The following is a 17,020-nucleotide window of genomic DNA, read 5'->3' as shown; positions in this document are numbered from 1 at the left end:
CCCAGAAGCATGGAAGAGAAACTCTTCCTGGAGACCAAGCAAAATCGAAAACGAAACCACACAAAAACGAAACCGTACAGAAATGTATACATATTTATTTGAGAGAAGAAAGGGAGTACAGGCAGCAGATTGTACAATTCATACCGCTTCCAATCGTTCATGTTTCATCAAATCTACTAAATTTGCAAAAATATATATCCATTTTGCTTTGTACTCTTCAATCTGCCATCACAGTGTGAAGATCTCCTGCAGGACATTGTTGTAGCCGTTTGAGTACACCTAGAAGCAGATGCTAACAACGTGGTAAGTGTGGGGGATGGAGAGGCTGGACTCGAGGGGCTATAGAAGGAGAATTAGGTTCTCTCAGTTGAACCAATGGTTTTGAGTAAACGCGGGGCTGGTTCAGTTGAGTTTGGAGTTGGCTGGTTATAACAAATGTGTAAAGTACACCTTTCTGCAGTTTGACACTTACCTGTTGAGTAGAACTATTGTATTCGGGATGTACCAGAGCAGACCCATCAAAGTTGCTCCAGAGAGTTATTTATTTTAACGTTTTTTTCCTGATGCCATTAGTGCATGTTAGGTAGAACAAAGAAATAAACACTTGAGAATCAACAAAAAAAGAAACATTAAATATTGTAGTTAAAAATCATATAGTCAGAGATATATGCACCCCAGCTAGGATCTATCGACTGAGCAGCAGGTGCAGTGGCACCAGTGCCTATGATAGAAAGGCCTTAGGCATCCCCTACAGTGACTGTATTTCAGTACCTAACAAAGGGGAACAGAGGCATTTTGTTCAAATGTAGTTGAGCCCCTGGTATCTTTGCTGTGTCACTGTATACACAACTCAACCCTAGAGTAGGCGGGACAGATGGGAGTTCAACTTCTTTTTAATATGAAAGATCCCAAACCAAGCTATTCTTAGTTGGATAGTCAGTTTTCAATAAAGTAGATGTGGCACGTGGCAGTGTTAAGTTTAGCACATGGGAGGTTTTCCATTCATGCAACTCTAAAATTAGTTTGGCTACCCGCTGAACATATGATCGAATTTAAAATCTGCTGCTTTATTTCACAAAAGCGGTACAAAAGGGGGTGGTGATGGACGGAGCATCTGAATCAATCAAGTGCTCACACCCAGTCAAAAGATCTGGGTTTAATCCATCACCGTTCTTTAGCCCACTCTGCCAGCCCAGTTCAGACTTGGCTATATGCAAATCAGTCTGACCCTGTGCTCATGGGAACAGTCCAGCCCGAACTGCCAAGCCATGTCTTCCCTGGACCGGAAACAAGCTTCCGAGGACCGGTTTCTGGCATTCCAGCCGTCTTCAGCCCGGCTTGCTTGAATCCAGTGGCAAAGTGAGCAAGGGACTCACGTCTGAGCATACCCCGCCACACTTATGGCGGCCAAAAGCGGTACAAAAGGGGGTGGTGATGTAGTGGGCTAAAGAACGGTGATGGATTAAACCCAGATTTTTTGATTGGGTGCGAGTGTTTGATTGATTCAGATGCTCCGTCCATCACCACCCCCTTTTGTACCGCATTACATACAAAGGAAGAGGGTTTAGAAGTACAAAGTATTCCTTTCAAGAGTGGTGAGAACAATGTTCTCAGATAGGGGATTAGCCTGGTCGCAGAGGGATGGAAGGACATCTAAGCAAGACCTCTGACCTTCCTGGTCAGTGTCACTGCTTTTCCCCGTGCAGTTCCACCATTAAGGGTCTGCCCTTAAGCCTGAGCTCCTTACAGGTAGGTGTTCAAGGCCCTCCACCACCCGCAGGCTTCTGTCTGCGCCTCATCCCTGGTGCTCTAGTGGCGTAGCACCCTGCTCTGCGGCTACTCCGCTCTGTGTCCTCCCTTTTCTCTCGCCTCTTCTCTTTTTTTGCCTCTTTTCTGCATTTTGTTGCCTTTTTTTCTCTTTTGCTCATTTCTCTTTTTGCCTCTTATCTCCATCTTTGCCGGTTTCTCTTTTACCTCTGCTCGCCTCCTCTTCCCTCACTCCCTGCTGCTGCCCCGCTGCCCCTCCACCCAGCGTGTCGCTCCCTCCTCCCAGCTGATCACCCTCCTCTGACCCCTACTTAATGGCAACCGCTTTGCAGCCATGCTGCTGGTGCGCCAAAGACAAGCCAGTCTGCGCCCTTCAGTGACCCAACCGCGACCAGTGCCTGGGACCCTGGTCCCTCTATCCCCCGCTGTTATGACCTCAGCACCTCCACGCACTAATCCCTAGACGCAGCAACAACTGCCAGCTCTCCACCCAAAGCAACACCCATGGCCCGTTCTCCTGCAGTCATTGCCGCTGCACCTTCACCCACCTCCGGAGCTCAACAGCAGCCCCCAGACCACCGGATGCCAGTGCATACAAGCCACTGAACTGAATCTTTATCAATGTACACTCCCTGCACAGACAGGCTGTAGAAATCTGGGACCTCTTCAACACTCACACACCCAACGTCACCTTCCTCACAGAGACTTGGACCAATGCCAGTTCTGCACAAGACATTGCAACTGGTATCCCTGAAGGATACAAGATCCTGAGAAAAGTCCAGCCCACCTGCCCCGAAGGAGGGTTTACCATCATCCACAAAATCTCACTCCGATTGACGACCACAGACTCGTACACCTTGTGTCCCATGGAACACGTCCTCTTCCAGATCTAGACCAATCCCAGAATGACGCTCCGCGGAACACTCGTTTACAGACCGCTTGGCCCCGTGCTCCGTTCACCAACATATTCACCAACATATTTACAGACCTCATTGCACCCCACGCCCTCGCCTCTACAGACCACATACTACTCGGAGACCTGAACTTCAAACTGGACACCATAATGACCCCAACACTACCACCCTCTTAGAGAACCTCACCAATATAGGGCTGAAGCAACTCGTCTCCACCTCAACTCACACAGCGGGACATACACTCGACCCAGTCTGTGCAGGAGAAAACAGCATCTTCTACTTCTTCAGCCCCAACATGGAACTGCTCTGGACTGACCACCACTGCATCTATTTCTCCTTTAGTAAACCCACCGCACACAAGCACTTGAGTGGGCTCTCACACAGAATCTGGAACAAAGTCTCAGAAGAACACCTCACTTCTGCCCTCGCCTGCACTCTACTCCCAACTATGACAGAGGCCAACACTTTGGCAAGCAACCTCAACCAATGGATCACCAACACACTTGCCCCCCTCTAGAACACCACGAGGCAACACAACAAGAAAGCTAACTGGTTCACCACGGCACTCCAAGTATCCAAGCGCTCCTGCGAACGACTGGAAAAGACGTGTAAAACAGCTAAAAACTCCAGAAGCAGGCACCATCTACAAAACAGCCACCATGGCACACCACCAACTCATCAAATCCACAAAGAAAAACTTCCTCCAAGACAGAATCCGCTCCAACGCACATAACTCCAAGGAACTCTTCACCATCATACAGGAATTTTTCAAACCCATCAGCAAAACAACTGACGTCCCTCCTCCTAAGACCTCTGAAACAGACTCAGCTCCTTCTTTCACCTCAAGATCAAGACGCTCTACAACAACTTTGATGACCAAGACCTCTGCACCGCCCCAACTACCCCCGCCCCCACTCCCAGCAACACCACCAAATAGACCCTTATTACCTGGATCCCACTCACGAAAGAGGCACCCTGAGAGCCATGAAGTTAATCCACTCCGGAGCACCTTCTGACCCCTGCCTACCGCACATTGTCCACAGGGCCGACCCAGCCCTCACACCCGAAATACGTCAAACCATCAACTGCTCTCTCTCTCGACCGCCACATTCCCCGACAACTGGAAGCGCCTAGAGGGACCGCACATGCATTTCTGCTTTTTTTTTTAAAGATGAATTTTCTATTATTTGCCCATTAGTAAGGGTCGGAAAGAAAGTAAGATGGCCCTCATTCAGAAAGTCTTTTTGCAGTTGCAAACACTGCAATTCCCAAAATACCACAAAAAAATCTTCCTGGGGCGACAGAAGATTCACAGTCGCCACCCCCAGACTGTGTAACACACTCCCCGCTTCACATCAAAAACGCCCCCTCTCTTATGGCCTTCCGTAAACAACTCCAAACCTGGTTATTCAACCAATAACTGTCCAGCTTGGACTGTCCTATTATTTCCCGTCCACAGCGCCGAGACACCTAAGGGTATGTGCACGCTCAATAAATCGCATAAATAAATAAATATGCATGCACAAAAGGGCTTTTTACAATATATAAAACCCATTTTGCATGTCAGAACAGTTTTTCGGACCCTTAGAAGTGCTTTTCCAACCATTTCCAAATGGCAAAAGGGAGGGGATGCGGGAGGGTGTCCCATTCTTGCTTGCAACTCTGAAACAACAAACCACTGATGGGTTACTTCTCTTGAATTAAGGGGTGGGGGGGGGGGGGGTCACAAAGGGACAGCTTCTCCATTAGGAATCAGTTCAAACTGCCTTGGGGGAGATAGCAGTTCAGGGCACCACTGCCTGCATCCCCCAGATGTTCTTACAAAACAAGAAAACATTTTCTTCAATAAATATAAAATCAGCTTCTGTCAAATCTCTTTAGTGGACACAGGTTGCCTAAAATGAAAATTCACGGTTGGGAATGGAAATGCAGCAATAGACGTCTATTGTCCCTTTGCAGTCCTCCTTTCCTGCATTCACAGCTAATTACGGGGTGCTGTAAATTGCAACTTATCTAATTAATATTAATTAGGCAGGTCGTTTTAGGACAGCCCTCTAGGAATGGACAATTTGAAATGCAACCTATCAGCACATTGACTGGCTTGTAAGGAAAGATTACATTTGTGATGCAACATGTGTGCAATTTGTACATCCCTGGTTACAGATGTGAATCATACATCTAGCACCAACTCTTTTTCTAAAGTTCTGATCTATGAAAATATCAGCAACTAGAAAAATAAGTGGTGTCATCATGTGACAATGGATCCACCTTAAGAGTATCTGGTCAGGAGTAGTAAGTGCTATAAAAAAGCAGTTACAGAATACAGAAGTAAACACTTTGTTAGACAAGGATAGGATGCACTTGTTGAAATACTCTAAATTGTGTGCTTTTCATCTCCGAAGGAAATGAAGAAAAAAAATAACAGTTTCTTCTAAAATAGTGCTTCAATTGATTGACTGATTGCCTCTCACAAGTTTAAATCCCGCAAGGTCTAAGTCAAGTAGTTTACTTCTCCCCAGATTGATTAAAAGATCACTACTGTCAGTAGGAAATAGCACACTACTGTTAAAAGCATATAGTGACAATTTAGTGCATGAAATGTTGTACATTAAGGAAGAAGAAGACTAAGTCAGTGCTGTATAAAGGAGGACACTCAAGACTAGATCTTAGCATTTATCCACGGTACAGAGATGGAAGAATCTCAAGGCATGTTCCAAGACAATTTGTGAGTAATAAGAGCAAAATTATCTTTCCCCTTTTCTTTACTCAAGACCCAGTTTCAAATCCTCATTGCAGACTGTAGAACAATGTGGGGCTAGATAGGAACAAGAACCACTCTCCTTTCCAACAGGTATAACTATCAAAGAGGGACTTATAGTGATGTAACACACAGACTTTAGCTGAGTGTAGTGCACCAGAGGATCTCATATGTCCTTAATAGGGCACTCTCCACTCCCTCAAGTAATCTATCATTGTTTCAGGCTGAAGTGACGTAGTACACGTGCTTTTGACCGGCCTCTGGTACCAACTCCTCATTAGGAAATCAGTTATGAAGAATTTGTATCATTTAATTTGTTCAAAGATTATCTCACATCATTTCTGAAATTATAAGTTAAAGAAAATGCACGAAAATGACACCATTATGTCAGTCGCCTAATTAAGATGTTGTTCAGGTAAAAATCCAATTGTGGCAGCAAAGAAACAAGCATATGAACAGGAAACGAGATGCTGTTTGCGTCCGTGCAGGATCGTGCTTTTTTTCAAGCAAAAAAAATGCAACCTCACATATAAAATGGACATAGGGACGTCGTTCACGCTTACATAAAAATAATGTTAGATTTGGGAGTCTCTAGTTGGCACAGGTATGCACTTGTGACAAACAGGGACCCTCTCCTCTAGTCAGGGTAAGGGACTCACTCCTCAGAATAACCCCTGCTCACCCTCTAGGTAGTGTGGTGCGAGCAGACAAGGCTAAATTTCAGGGCGTCTTAGTTAGGCATTCATGATCACAAACAGTAATAAAATGACCCACCACAAATGGACACTAGGCGTAGTTATGTAGAAAAATACGTATACTTTATGTAAAAATAGGTTTCTATGCAGGTTTCAATTACAAGACCATTATAACGTTTTTTAAATGAGGCCACAGTACTTTGATAGGCAAGAGTTCTTGAAAAATGCTTAATTCACGAGTTCTATTAACTTAAAACCTGTTCCACATTATTAAAAGCAGCTTCCAGTTCTTTAGTACTGTCTTTTAGGAAGGTTGAGCGCGTTGCAGCGCTCCAGTGCGCTTCGAAGAGCAAGACTCATAGATTTTCACGCGCCTCGCGGACTCTCTAGTCCGAGGCGCAGCACTTGGTGCGATGCGTACCGCGTTGCAGGCTCGTACTGGGGTACGAGTGGTTGTACTCCTGTGCGACTCGTACAGCGCTAGAGGGGAATGGCTTTACCAGAGTGTACGCGCCTCGCGGACACTGCAGTCCGGGGCGCAGCGTACTGCACGATGCTTACGCAGTACCTTTGGATGGAGTTTGCCGCGCACAGATGCGGCCACAGGTGAAGGCGGGCCCAGGACGGGGTTGGCGGTTCTCCACGGGCAATCTGGCTCATAGAAAAGCCTCGAGGCACGAGGCGGGTGAGCGGGACAGCGGGGAGAGGTGCGGGCGGTCCGGGGCTGAAAGCGGTTCATGGGGCGAGGCGTCTGTCAGGCGTGCTAGGCGTACTCCTTTAGTACGCGGTTGTAGGTCGACGTACCTTCGGGTCTGCAGGGGGGCGCGATGTTCCAGGCAGGCAGGTGCGGCACTGGGCTCCTAGTACGGACCATACTGGAGACCCGTTAGTGTGCAGCACGGCCCTTCAGATGCAGGAGTGCGGAGCGGGGCGGCCGGGTACGTTGCGAACGTACAGGCCATCCGAGGCAGAGAACAGCACTCCAATCGGATTCCGGCGGGAGGGGTGGTGACAGGGGGGGGGGCGGGCGGCAAAGCGTAGGGAGAGCGGCTCGAACTCGAGCGGGGCTCTCCCAAGGCAGGGGCGGCCAGGCACCAACGTCACGGCCTAAGGAGGGGGCGAGGCACACCAGAGATCACGGCTCCGGCGAGGGGGGGGGGGACACAGCAGCCCCGTAGCAGACGGGCAAAGGCAGGATGAGCCCAATGGTCCCGGGGCTCAGTTCAGGGGGCAAGCTCGATTCAAAGCCCTTGGAGATCGCTCCTGATGCACAAGTTCTTTTTAGGAAAATAAAGCAAGTCTTTGAAAAGCAATAAGTCTTTGTAGGTTTCCTCCTCTCCTTTGGCACAAGGCAACCACTGCAGGCCAATCCCCCAGGATAGGGACAGTCTTCCTCCTTCAGCTTTCCCGGTTTCTCCTCCTCAGGCAGAGATTTCTTCTTCTTGGTTCAAAAGCATGATCTGATGTTTAGGAGCAGGGCTCCTTCTTTTATATAGCATTTCTTTTGTTCTTTCAGGCCAGGGGGGGGCTTTGCCTAATCCAGTCCAGTCCTTGAACACTTTGTTTTGCAGACTCTGGCTTCTCCTTTCAGTGAGCAGGGCAGGGACATCAGACGCTCCGCAGGAGGTGGAGCCAGCATTGTGGTGACAAGTACAGTCCAGGAGCACTCGGTTGACAGTCTTCCCTCTCTCTTCACAAGGTGCAGGGCAGAGTCCTCAGTCGCTCCTCAGGGGGCGGAGCCAGCATTGAGGTGGCAGAGCACAGCCCTATTCCGAGTCAAGGTGCACTCCCCCCCCACCCATCCTGGTGTCATCTCCCTATTCGCCACCTGTCAGTCCCAGCCTGTCTCCTGGAATTCCCCAGCCCTGTCACTCACGGAAACCAGACAGCAGCTAACACCAAAAAAACATATGAGGCACATCAGCAAAAAGTGGAAGGGAGACCCATGCCAAGGTGCCAGGTCTAACACAGATGGAGCATTTTATGTAATTTTTCAGGAATTTTGCATAATTTAATTGGTGGAAATTACGACAGAGATCGCATAGACCTACAATAAATGCATATTGACAAAGCGAGCCCATATGAACGACAAACCTGTTGTAACCTAGTTCTGGTTTCCCCCCCCCGGGACCCTATGACAAGTGGTGTGTGCCAGCTCTCCTGCGCGAGAGCATCCATTGTCCCCTACCCTTCCCATTGGTTCCCCAACATTCCATCCTTTCCAGGTCCCGTTCCCTTGCCACCAACTGCCATTATGATTCTGACTAACTGACCTACGCACCGCCTTAAGGTGTGGGGCTGATTTAATAAACTTCAACTTCATACTTCACCTTGACCCTGACTTTCATTTCAACAGTGGCGACGAGGACCTCAGCCCCTCACCACGAACCCACTGCCTTCCAATTTGAATGCGGAAGCAACCTCTTCTAAAGGCACGGTGCAACAGGTCAAGAGCTAAGAAAAGCTCCGTGATTTCGGCTAGTCGACTTTTGAGCGGGTCGAGTGTGAAATAGCCTTCGACTTGTGAGTAAGTCGAATGTGAAAGGTCAAGGATTAAGAACAACTCCAAGATTTAGGCAAATCGGCTTTTGAGCAAGTCGAGCGTGAAAGGAGCCATCGACCTGTGAGTGAGTCGAAGCCAGTTCAAGGAACAACTGGTTTGAGATTAACAGGAACAGCTCTGTGATTTCGGCAAGCCGGCTTTTGAGCAAGTCGAGCGTGAAAGGAGCCATCTACCTGTGAGTGAGTCGAAGCCAGTTCAAGGAACAACTGGTTTGAGATTAACAGGAACAGCTCTGTGATTTCGGTAGCCGGCTTTTGAGCAAGTCGAGCGTGAAAGGAGCCATCGACTTATGAGTGGGTCGAATGCGAAATGAACTTGAGAAACTGACGAAATAAAACTTGAGTTAAGAATAACAAGATTCTTCGCAAATCAATATGTTAAGCCGTGAAGTACTGTGAGGAACCTGAGCAACCTCCGTGAATCTCGGCGAGTACGGTGACGGTGACTGAAAAGAAAAACGCAGGACCACTGGATTCTGAGCGTGTCCATGAGGTGAGCCGGGGTAGCTGGGTGGAGGCGAAGTGAGCAGAGCAAGGACCCCCACTAAAATAACGTCTGCAGCCGCTTTTAGTGATGTTTAAGCGGGATAATTATTAACCTCCCCACATTCAGCGCAACCCAGGGCTGCACGAGCTGACGCTCACCTTCTAAAAGAACATAGACATTGAAAGGGTGTAGCGTGTCAAGTCTCTCACATTGTTTAAGTTAAGTGCAGCGCATGACAAGCTGTGTCCTTAGTGAAAGTGAAGTGCATGTGAGCGGCGCAAACCCTTGATTGTCCAACAATCCGAAAGAAGAAGGGCGACCTTCCTCAGCGCGAGGCGAAGAGGCTCATTTTAACGTTAAATGTCATTCAGCATCGGCGAGTGTCATCAGTACATTCTATGGAGTGATTAGCTTACCTTGGAACTGCACGTTTGGGAGCTTGAGGGAAGTAGTGGCGGTTATTTTAGAGTCCTCCACAGCATGTTGGCGCGAAGGTGAGAACTACGCACTTCACGCAGCAGCGCCACCTGATTGTCAAGGTCTGATTGAAGAAAATCCTGTCAGGGGATTTTCGCGCCATGAACGCCCCTCCTGCAAACCCGTCTGCGCATGCGCCTAGGCGTGCCACGTCACTGGAACGCAGCGTAAGGCGCCATACGGGGAGATCAGCGCTGAGTTTAGAATCGGTGTCGGGAGTTCTAATCCCGCGTTGGCACACGCTCAGTTTTGTGATCAAAAGAATCGCATTGTAACCCTTTGAAAAAAAAAGAGGAGGGACACTTCAACCAAAACAAGCATTGGTTGCGACGGTCAACATTAATGACACAAATTAATTAAAGTAAGGGTGAATCAATAGAGACAGCACTCTTCTGCATCCCCTCATCCAACTGCATACCAACATATCCCCAGAAACAATGAAAGCGAATGGTATGGCACATAAGTGAATAAGAACAGTACCCCTTAGTGGAACTTTCCGTGATAAAACACACAAAAGAGAAATTATACAAGTCTAATTGGTTTGCAACAGCAACATGGATAAAAACCTAATGTGCATCTTACCCCCACCAGGAAGAGAAACCAAGAAGGAAGCGAACAGTAATGTATGTGAGGAGGTGAAGGAGGACTTAAGTGAACATTACAAACAAAAACTATTGGCCAACTGCCAAAATGTCACAATGCACCGGGAAATTGGTGATTGCAAAAATGAATGTAACATGAGTGAAACCAAACCTGAGAGTACCATAGACATAAATGGAGTTGGGATTGACGTTATCGCTGATTCAGGCTCGAACTGCACATTGATAAACATGAGTATATGGAAAAGTAAATTGGCTGTGACACAAGGGAATGAATTGATGGAAACTGAAATGTCCCCGATAACATACACAGGAGAAAACATCAACCTAACAGGGGGTAGTGTAACACAATTGAGCTATATGAAGAGAAGCACATGGAGTACGGTTTATGTTTCAGAAGAAGGACCCTCGGTACTGGGGTGGGAAGAACAGAAGAAATGTAACATAATGATAGATTCCAACCGTATTGAACCTTTGAATAGGCAGGCTCAAATCAACAACAAACTCAGTACAAGCTCCAAGACGTTAAGTGAGGAGAAGCCATCTTCCACGACCAAAAGTGGATGGACAAAGGCTGCATGGAGTAAGAAAAGGGAAAATGAAGCAGTCACCGACAAATTCAAAACTAAACAAAATGCATTCACGAGGTATGAGGTAAAGGACAATATTAGTGAAGAAGTCCTGGCAGATAAAAGCGAACCGACCTATGGAGGAATGTGTATGGTATCTCCGTCCACGGTGCCAGTGGAGTACTATTGTAAATCTACCTGCCACCAAGATGAGGAAGTGTGGCACTCTACTGCAAGGATCAAGTCAACACCCGTCACAAGAAGGAATGACGCTGACGACGGTCACCAAGAAGAAAATGATGGTCAGTGTCTGGTGGAGTCGAAGTGTAACATGCAAGGAGAGTACTATGACTGGTTATATAATGTAGAGCCAGAGAATGAAAGTAATAACGCACACAAACACGTACTAGATCCTCCACCCAAAGTACAGATAAGGATTAACAAGAGGCTTGTGGAACGCGGGGGTGAATGCAAGTTAAGAGACACAGATGACACAACCACATCCTCCAGTGGATCTCACGTGATGAAATTAGATGAAGAACAGGTCCTTGCGGATGCAAGTATGGAAGGCATGAGAGTTGTTGGAAAAGAAAGTACAAGTGACACTGGTACAGAGTACTACAAGAGATGTGATGTCAGATCCATCCCTGAGAGTAACAACGTGAGGGACACCGGTGGTATGAGTAAGCGTAGGCGCAGACGCGGTACTTTATGGTCCTGGAAATATCCCAAGAAAAAGGATTCCAAAGCCGTGGTCACTCACCAGAGTGGAGAAGTTAGTTCTAGTACAGCAGACAGGAGCACTATACTATAAGGGAGTGCCATGGGGGAGAGAACGATGAGGAATCAGAGAAAGGGAACAAGAGGGCACTCAGACCAGTACCATGCCCACACCTTGTGGTAAACATAGGTACGGACTAGATGCTTACAGGTCCTGCGGGCCAGCATAATACCTGTGGACCACAAGACCCAGCGAGCCCTTACGGAAGCTCACCATCCACGTTAGGAATGTAACTGTACTGTGTGAGGCCCTGCCACGATGAACGATGTAAAGTCTGATGATGTGGAATTGGTCACACCCTAACACCTACAATGTTTCCACCCTGAAGGTTCCATGCTATGATATGTGAGTTGAGGATGATAACCAAGCTGGACACTGTCCCACACCCATAAACACAGTTCACACCATCTCCCACCTGCCACTGACTCAGCTGACTGTCAATCACTCGGACCAGTCCCTGGGGGCCATTCCACGCACTCCGTTCACCAAACGGAGCTGTACGGCAACTCCCACTCTGTCTCCGAAGCCAGCTTGGCGGTCACTGCTTCAGCGGTGGGTTGGCAGAACCTACACGGAATCCCAGACTGACACACAGTGCGTTCCTCATGCTCCCGTGACAAATGGAACATCAGGGAGAACCTTCCTGATCCCAAATGTTTTTAAAACTGTTTTTGTGACCAATGTTTACCAGTTCACTTATCCCTAAAGTTCTTCCTGCCACACGTTGGGCTTACCTGTCAAAACCCTCAAGAGAGGAAGATGTGTTGTAACCTAGTTCTGGTTTCCCCCCCCCGGGACCCTATGACAAGTGGTGTGTGCCAGCTCTCCTGCGCGAGAGCATCCATTGTCCCCTACCCTTCCCATTGGTTCCCCAACATTCCATCCTTTCCAGGTCCCGTTCCCTTGCCACCAACTGCCATTATGATTCTGACTAACTGACCTACGCACCGCCTTAAGGTGTGGGGCTGATTTAATAAACTTCAACTTCATACTTCACCTTGACCCTGACTTTCATTTCAACAAAACCCATCATCGAATTTCAAGATGTTTTGGCTTATTTAAGCCAATGACTTTGTTGTGATGCGGGCTCCTTGTACTCAGGTAGTAGACTCATACACCTGCATCGCTCTCACAGAGTCGTCTACCCTACGCTGACCAGGACCCCCACCTCACCCTGTCATCGGATATCCTAAGATATATTTACATCCCTAGACATGTACTTTCGCCTCCCAGTCCTTCAAGGATTCTTCTTACTGGGTTCCCCCTAAATATTCTACGGAGGGCCTCTACTGGGTACAAACATGCACGCACCTCTGTAACAGGCATCTATACCCACTTACATATCTGGCTCCCTAGACCGCTTTGTATTTAGCTCTCACATACATGACACATCACCTTTTATTTGCCCACAAAGCTGCCTATATGCGATCTCCTGGTCTCCCTTTAACTTGCAACACAAAGTCACCGTCCAATTCTCCATGTACCCCACGCCCCAATTCCTGCATTAGCCTCTTACCTTTCTGTATTGCCCCCATTATTACTTCATAGGTACCTATCGGCCCAACACTGTACTTACCTCATAAACACCCATTTATTTATGTCAACCCTTTATTTACACAGGGGGCTTTATGTACCCCCTCCCCTCCTACCCCAGGCACCCCTGACCCTCACCTGATTCCCCGCTATGTGAGCCTAGCTCGTCCTCCCAGTACTCCGCCTCCCCAGGGGCAGCTGCTCTCTTGCCCCCACTTGACCTGTCTGTATTACAGAGATGCCCAGAGCCGCAAGCTTTATGACAACTTCAGTCAGACTTTCAATCAATCAATCAATCAATCAGGGGTTTATAAAGCTAGCTAGTCACCCACGAGGGTCTCAAGCAGTTTGTTTCTGCAAACATCACTTTATATGCTGGATGGTTATAAAGGACAACCCTATAAAGGAAAACTACATGTCCCAGAATGCACATCAATGGCTACAGTGTCAGGACGGGCTGCAGGTGTCACATAGGCCGCCTGACAACTCCGGCTCTCTTGCTGTCCTGGGGCTTCCTTTATTTACACCTCACAGCCCCCCATGGTCGCCCTCCCGCAGGGCCCTCAATACGGCTCTGCAGGCCTCTTGGGCTGGTCTCCTAGTGCCCATACACCTGCCCCTCGCACACTCAGTAAACTGCCCCCACCTGGTCAGCGAAGTCCTCGGCGGTGCCCATCATCTGAGTGCTGCCCATGGTGCCTCTCTCTCCGGGTGCTGTCAGCGCTCTCTCCCCTGCGCCGCCGCTCTCCGCAGGCGCTGCCACGTAGGCCAAAGCTTAAAGGAGCCGCGGCGCCACCGGCAAAACGGAAGAAGGACTATCGGACCCGACTACTCGTAGAACTGACCCTATCCAAGATGGAGCCCCCTTCCATAGCTCTCCTCTGCCGCTCCCGCACAATTTACCCATTCCAAAATTACGTCTACGGCCAATCCCAATAGAATATTGCATGGATGCGTCCATCTTGGATTGGGGTGTTTTCTCAAGAAATTAACGGCAATTGCGGGTCTGCATGTTTCCAGATGATTGAATAGTACACTTCCCTGTGCAACTGGCTATAATTTAAATGTATATGAAGTGAACATGGTCATTATTCTGTTTTGCTGTCAATACTTGGTATTTTATTTATGCGTTTTTATATAGCGCGGTGTCAGAGCGCTTCACAATAGGAACATAACTGATACATAAGAACATTGTAGAGTAGGAACAGGCCATTAAACATTATTTACCCTTCCTCTCAGTCACAACCTTTCAAGGGTTTTTTGTTCAGAAATGTTTTAAACCAGTTTGATGGATGTTGCCACTAGGGTATTTATTTTTTATTTTTATTTATACGTTTTTATATAGCGCGGACTTTACCAGAAGGCGTCAGAGCGCTTCACAATAGGAACAGAAAATTACAAGTGAACAAATTACAAAAGCAGACGATAAGTTACATGAGGTAAAAGTGACAATTGTGAGCAAACAAAATACATGAGGTAGCAAACAGTACATCACAGGAGGAAAGAGTGACAAGTGTGAAGGTTACAAGAGAAAACAAAGTACATTTAGAGGTAATATGTAATGTAATGTAATGTAATGTAAAAAAGATTTATAGAGCGCAACTTACACCGGACGGTTTCTTGGCGCTGTTCACTAATTCATAAGGAGACAAAGGAGGGAGGAAAAGGAAGCTTATGTGTAAACACAGCGGAAAAGGTGAGTTTTTAGGAGAGACCTGAAGTGAGGGTAAGAGGAGGAAAGTCTAAGTTCCAACAGTAGAGAGTTCCAGAGTGAGGGGGCCAAAAAAGAGAATCTGAGACCTCCGTGCTTTTTGCGCCTAAACCTAGGCGTCTGGAGGAGTGCATGGTGGGAAGATCGGAGGTGTCTGGAAGGGGCGTACGGGTGCAGAAGAGAAGAAATGAAGGAGGGACCGATGCCGGCCAGGGATTTATGGGTCAGACAGCCTAGTTTGAACTTACAGCGCTCCGATACAGGAAGCCAATGAAGGGCTTTGAGCAGAGGACAGACGTGATGATGTTTTGGTTGATGGTAAATCAGGCGGGCTGCCTGATTCTGTATCAGCTGAAGTCTTTTGATTTGATATTGTGGGATACCTGCATACAAGGCGTTGGCATAGTCGATCCGAGAGATGACTAATGCCAGCAGCGCCAGGGCGAGAGCTTCGGTGGTCAGAAAGTGGGCTATTTTACGAATTTTCCTAAGCTGGTGGAAGCAGGAGGACACTGTAGCACTGACCTGATGTTTCATGGAAAGATCATGTGAAATGTAGACCCCCAGGCTTTTTACCTTGTCAGCAGGACTAGGAGAGGGGCCAAGGGAAAGGGGCCAGAAGGTAGAGTTCCAGGGGTTGGATGGGCCTCCGACAAGAACAAGCTCCGTCTTGTCGGGATTAAGTTTGAGAGGGTGAGCGCCCATCCAGTTACTAATATGACATAGGGTAGACTGAAAGTCCTGAGCCGCTTCCTGCGAGGAGTCAAGATTGAAAATGAGCTGAATGTCATCTGCATAATTAAATGCAGTGACATTCCTTCCCCGGAGGGAGCGGATCAGGGGGGTGAGGTACAGATTAAAAAGGAGTGGGGACAAGGACGACCCCTGTGGCACACCGCAGGTGAGTTTCATCCTGTCCGCCGAAAATTGGGAAAGTCGGACAGATTGGTGGCGGTTCGTCAGGAAGGAGCGGACCCAATCAAGGGCCGTCCCTCTGATACCAGCCTCTTTGACACGGTCGACTGCAATATATGCTAGACACAGAGGCACAAGAACAAACGTTATGTAGGCAATGGTGGCACTTGTGCAAGTATCAAAAGCAAACAAAATGTGAGAAGTAGCAAACAGTGTGTTACAAGAAAAAAGTGGAGTGTGCATGTTACAAAAGAGAAACAAACACAGATACAAGGATAAAACTGCAATAAATGGCATACACTCCAACCACACGAACACACTGGGAAGGCACTTCCATAGTCATGGAGAATAGAGTTTTCAGTGATGTGAGGTCTTCCTTCAGATGATAAGAGGGCGTGAATTACTTTAGGAGGTGTCTTTGGAGGAGGAGAACTTTGAGGTCCGTTTTGAAGACCCGCGAGGAGGTGGTGGTCCGGAGCTGAGGCGGAAGTGAGTTCCATATTCTCACCGTGTTGCCTAAAAAGGATTGGGCCATCGATCTTTACTTCTTGAAAGTGGGAGGTTCAAGCAGTAGATTTTCGGCATTACGTGATGGTCTAGAGCCTCCAGAGAGTTTCAGCTTGTTCGCCAGGTAGCGTGGAGAGGAGGAGTGCAAGGCTTTGTGGGTGATACAGGCAGTCTTGTAGATAGCGCTAGCCTCGATGGGAAGCCAGCGGACAGCTGCTGAATGGAGAACAGATCTAAGGGGGGACAAGTGGGATTTAGGGATTTGCACGGTTATATCGAATGTTTAACTTCCTTTTATTTATTCAGTAACATTTTATTGACTATTTGAGGAACAGACAAAACAGAATATTAGTGCGTAGTATGAGCATGTGGGTGGTACATCAAAAAGTACCTAAACATATATGGAATGTAGCCACATCCTCGACGGATAATACGGAGGTAACCTGTCACTATAAAGTTGTACAGCGTTAGCTTTACAGAGAGCATCTACTGTATAGAAAGCATTCGTCAATCTAAGTTGGAGAAACCGAAGCTCATTTGAAAATCAGGGTAAGTGAATGTAATGTTGAGAGATAGGAGGCATACACCAAGGCAATAGAGAGAGTGAGCAAACAAGAAAAGAGGCAGGGGAAGAATTAAACTAGAAGCTGCTGCCTGCGACCCACAAAGTGGGCCACCCTAAAAGGGCGTCCACCTTAGTGCCAATTAGGCACACCATCACCACTCTAGTTGTGGGACTCGGGAG

At 47.7% G+C, this 17,020-nt stretch overlaps 1 protein-coding gene across 1 annotated transcript in view; it reads right to left on the bottom strand.

The window, feature by feature from the left end:
• The window catches only part of SURF4 (surfeit 4), a 35,935-nt gene extending 22,044 nt beyond the window's left edge, over nt 1-13,891 (bottom strand). The window contains exon 1 of the mRNA XM_086924727.1: nt 13,789-13,891. Coding sequence (XP_086780853.1) covers nt 13,789-13,836 — 48 coding nt within the window. The 5' untranslated portion in view covers nt 13,837-13,891. The remainder of the gene's footprint in view (nt 1-13,788) is intronic.
• Nucleotides 13,892-17,020: the final 3,129 nt, after the last annotated feature.

This window comes from Lissotriton vulgaris, chromosome 5 (assembly GCF_964263255.1).
Source record: "Lissotriton vulgaris chromosome 5, aLisVul1.2, whole genome shotgun sequence".
In the NCBI taxonomy this organism is placed as follows: domain Eukaryota; kingdom Metazoa; phylum Chordata; class Amphibia; order Caudata; family Salamandridae; genus Lissotriton; species Lissotriton vulgaris.
Note: the sequence above shows the minus strand (reverse complement) of the source record. Positions and strands in the feature narration are given on the sequence as shown.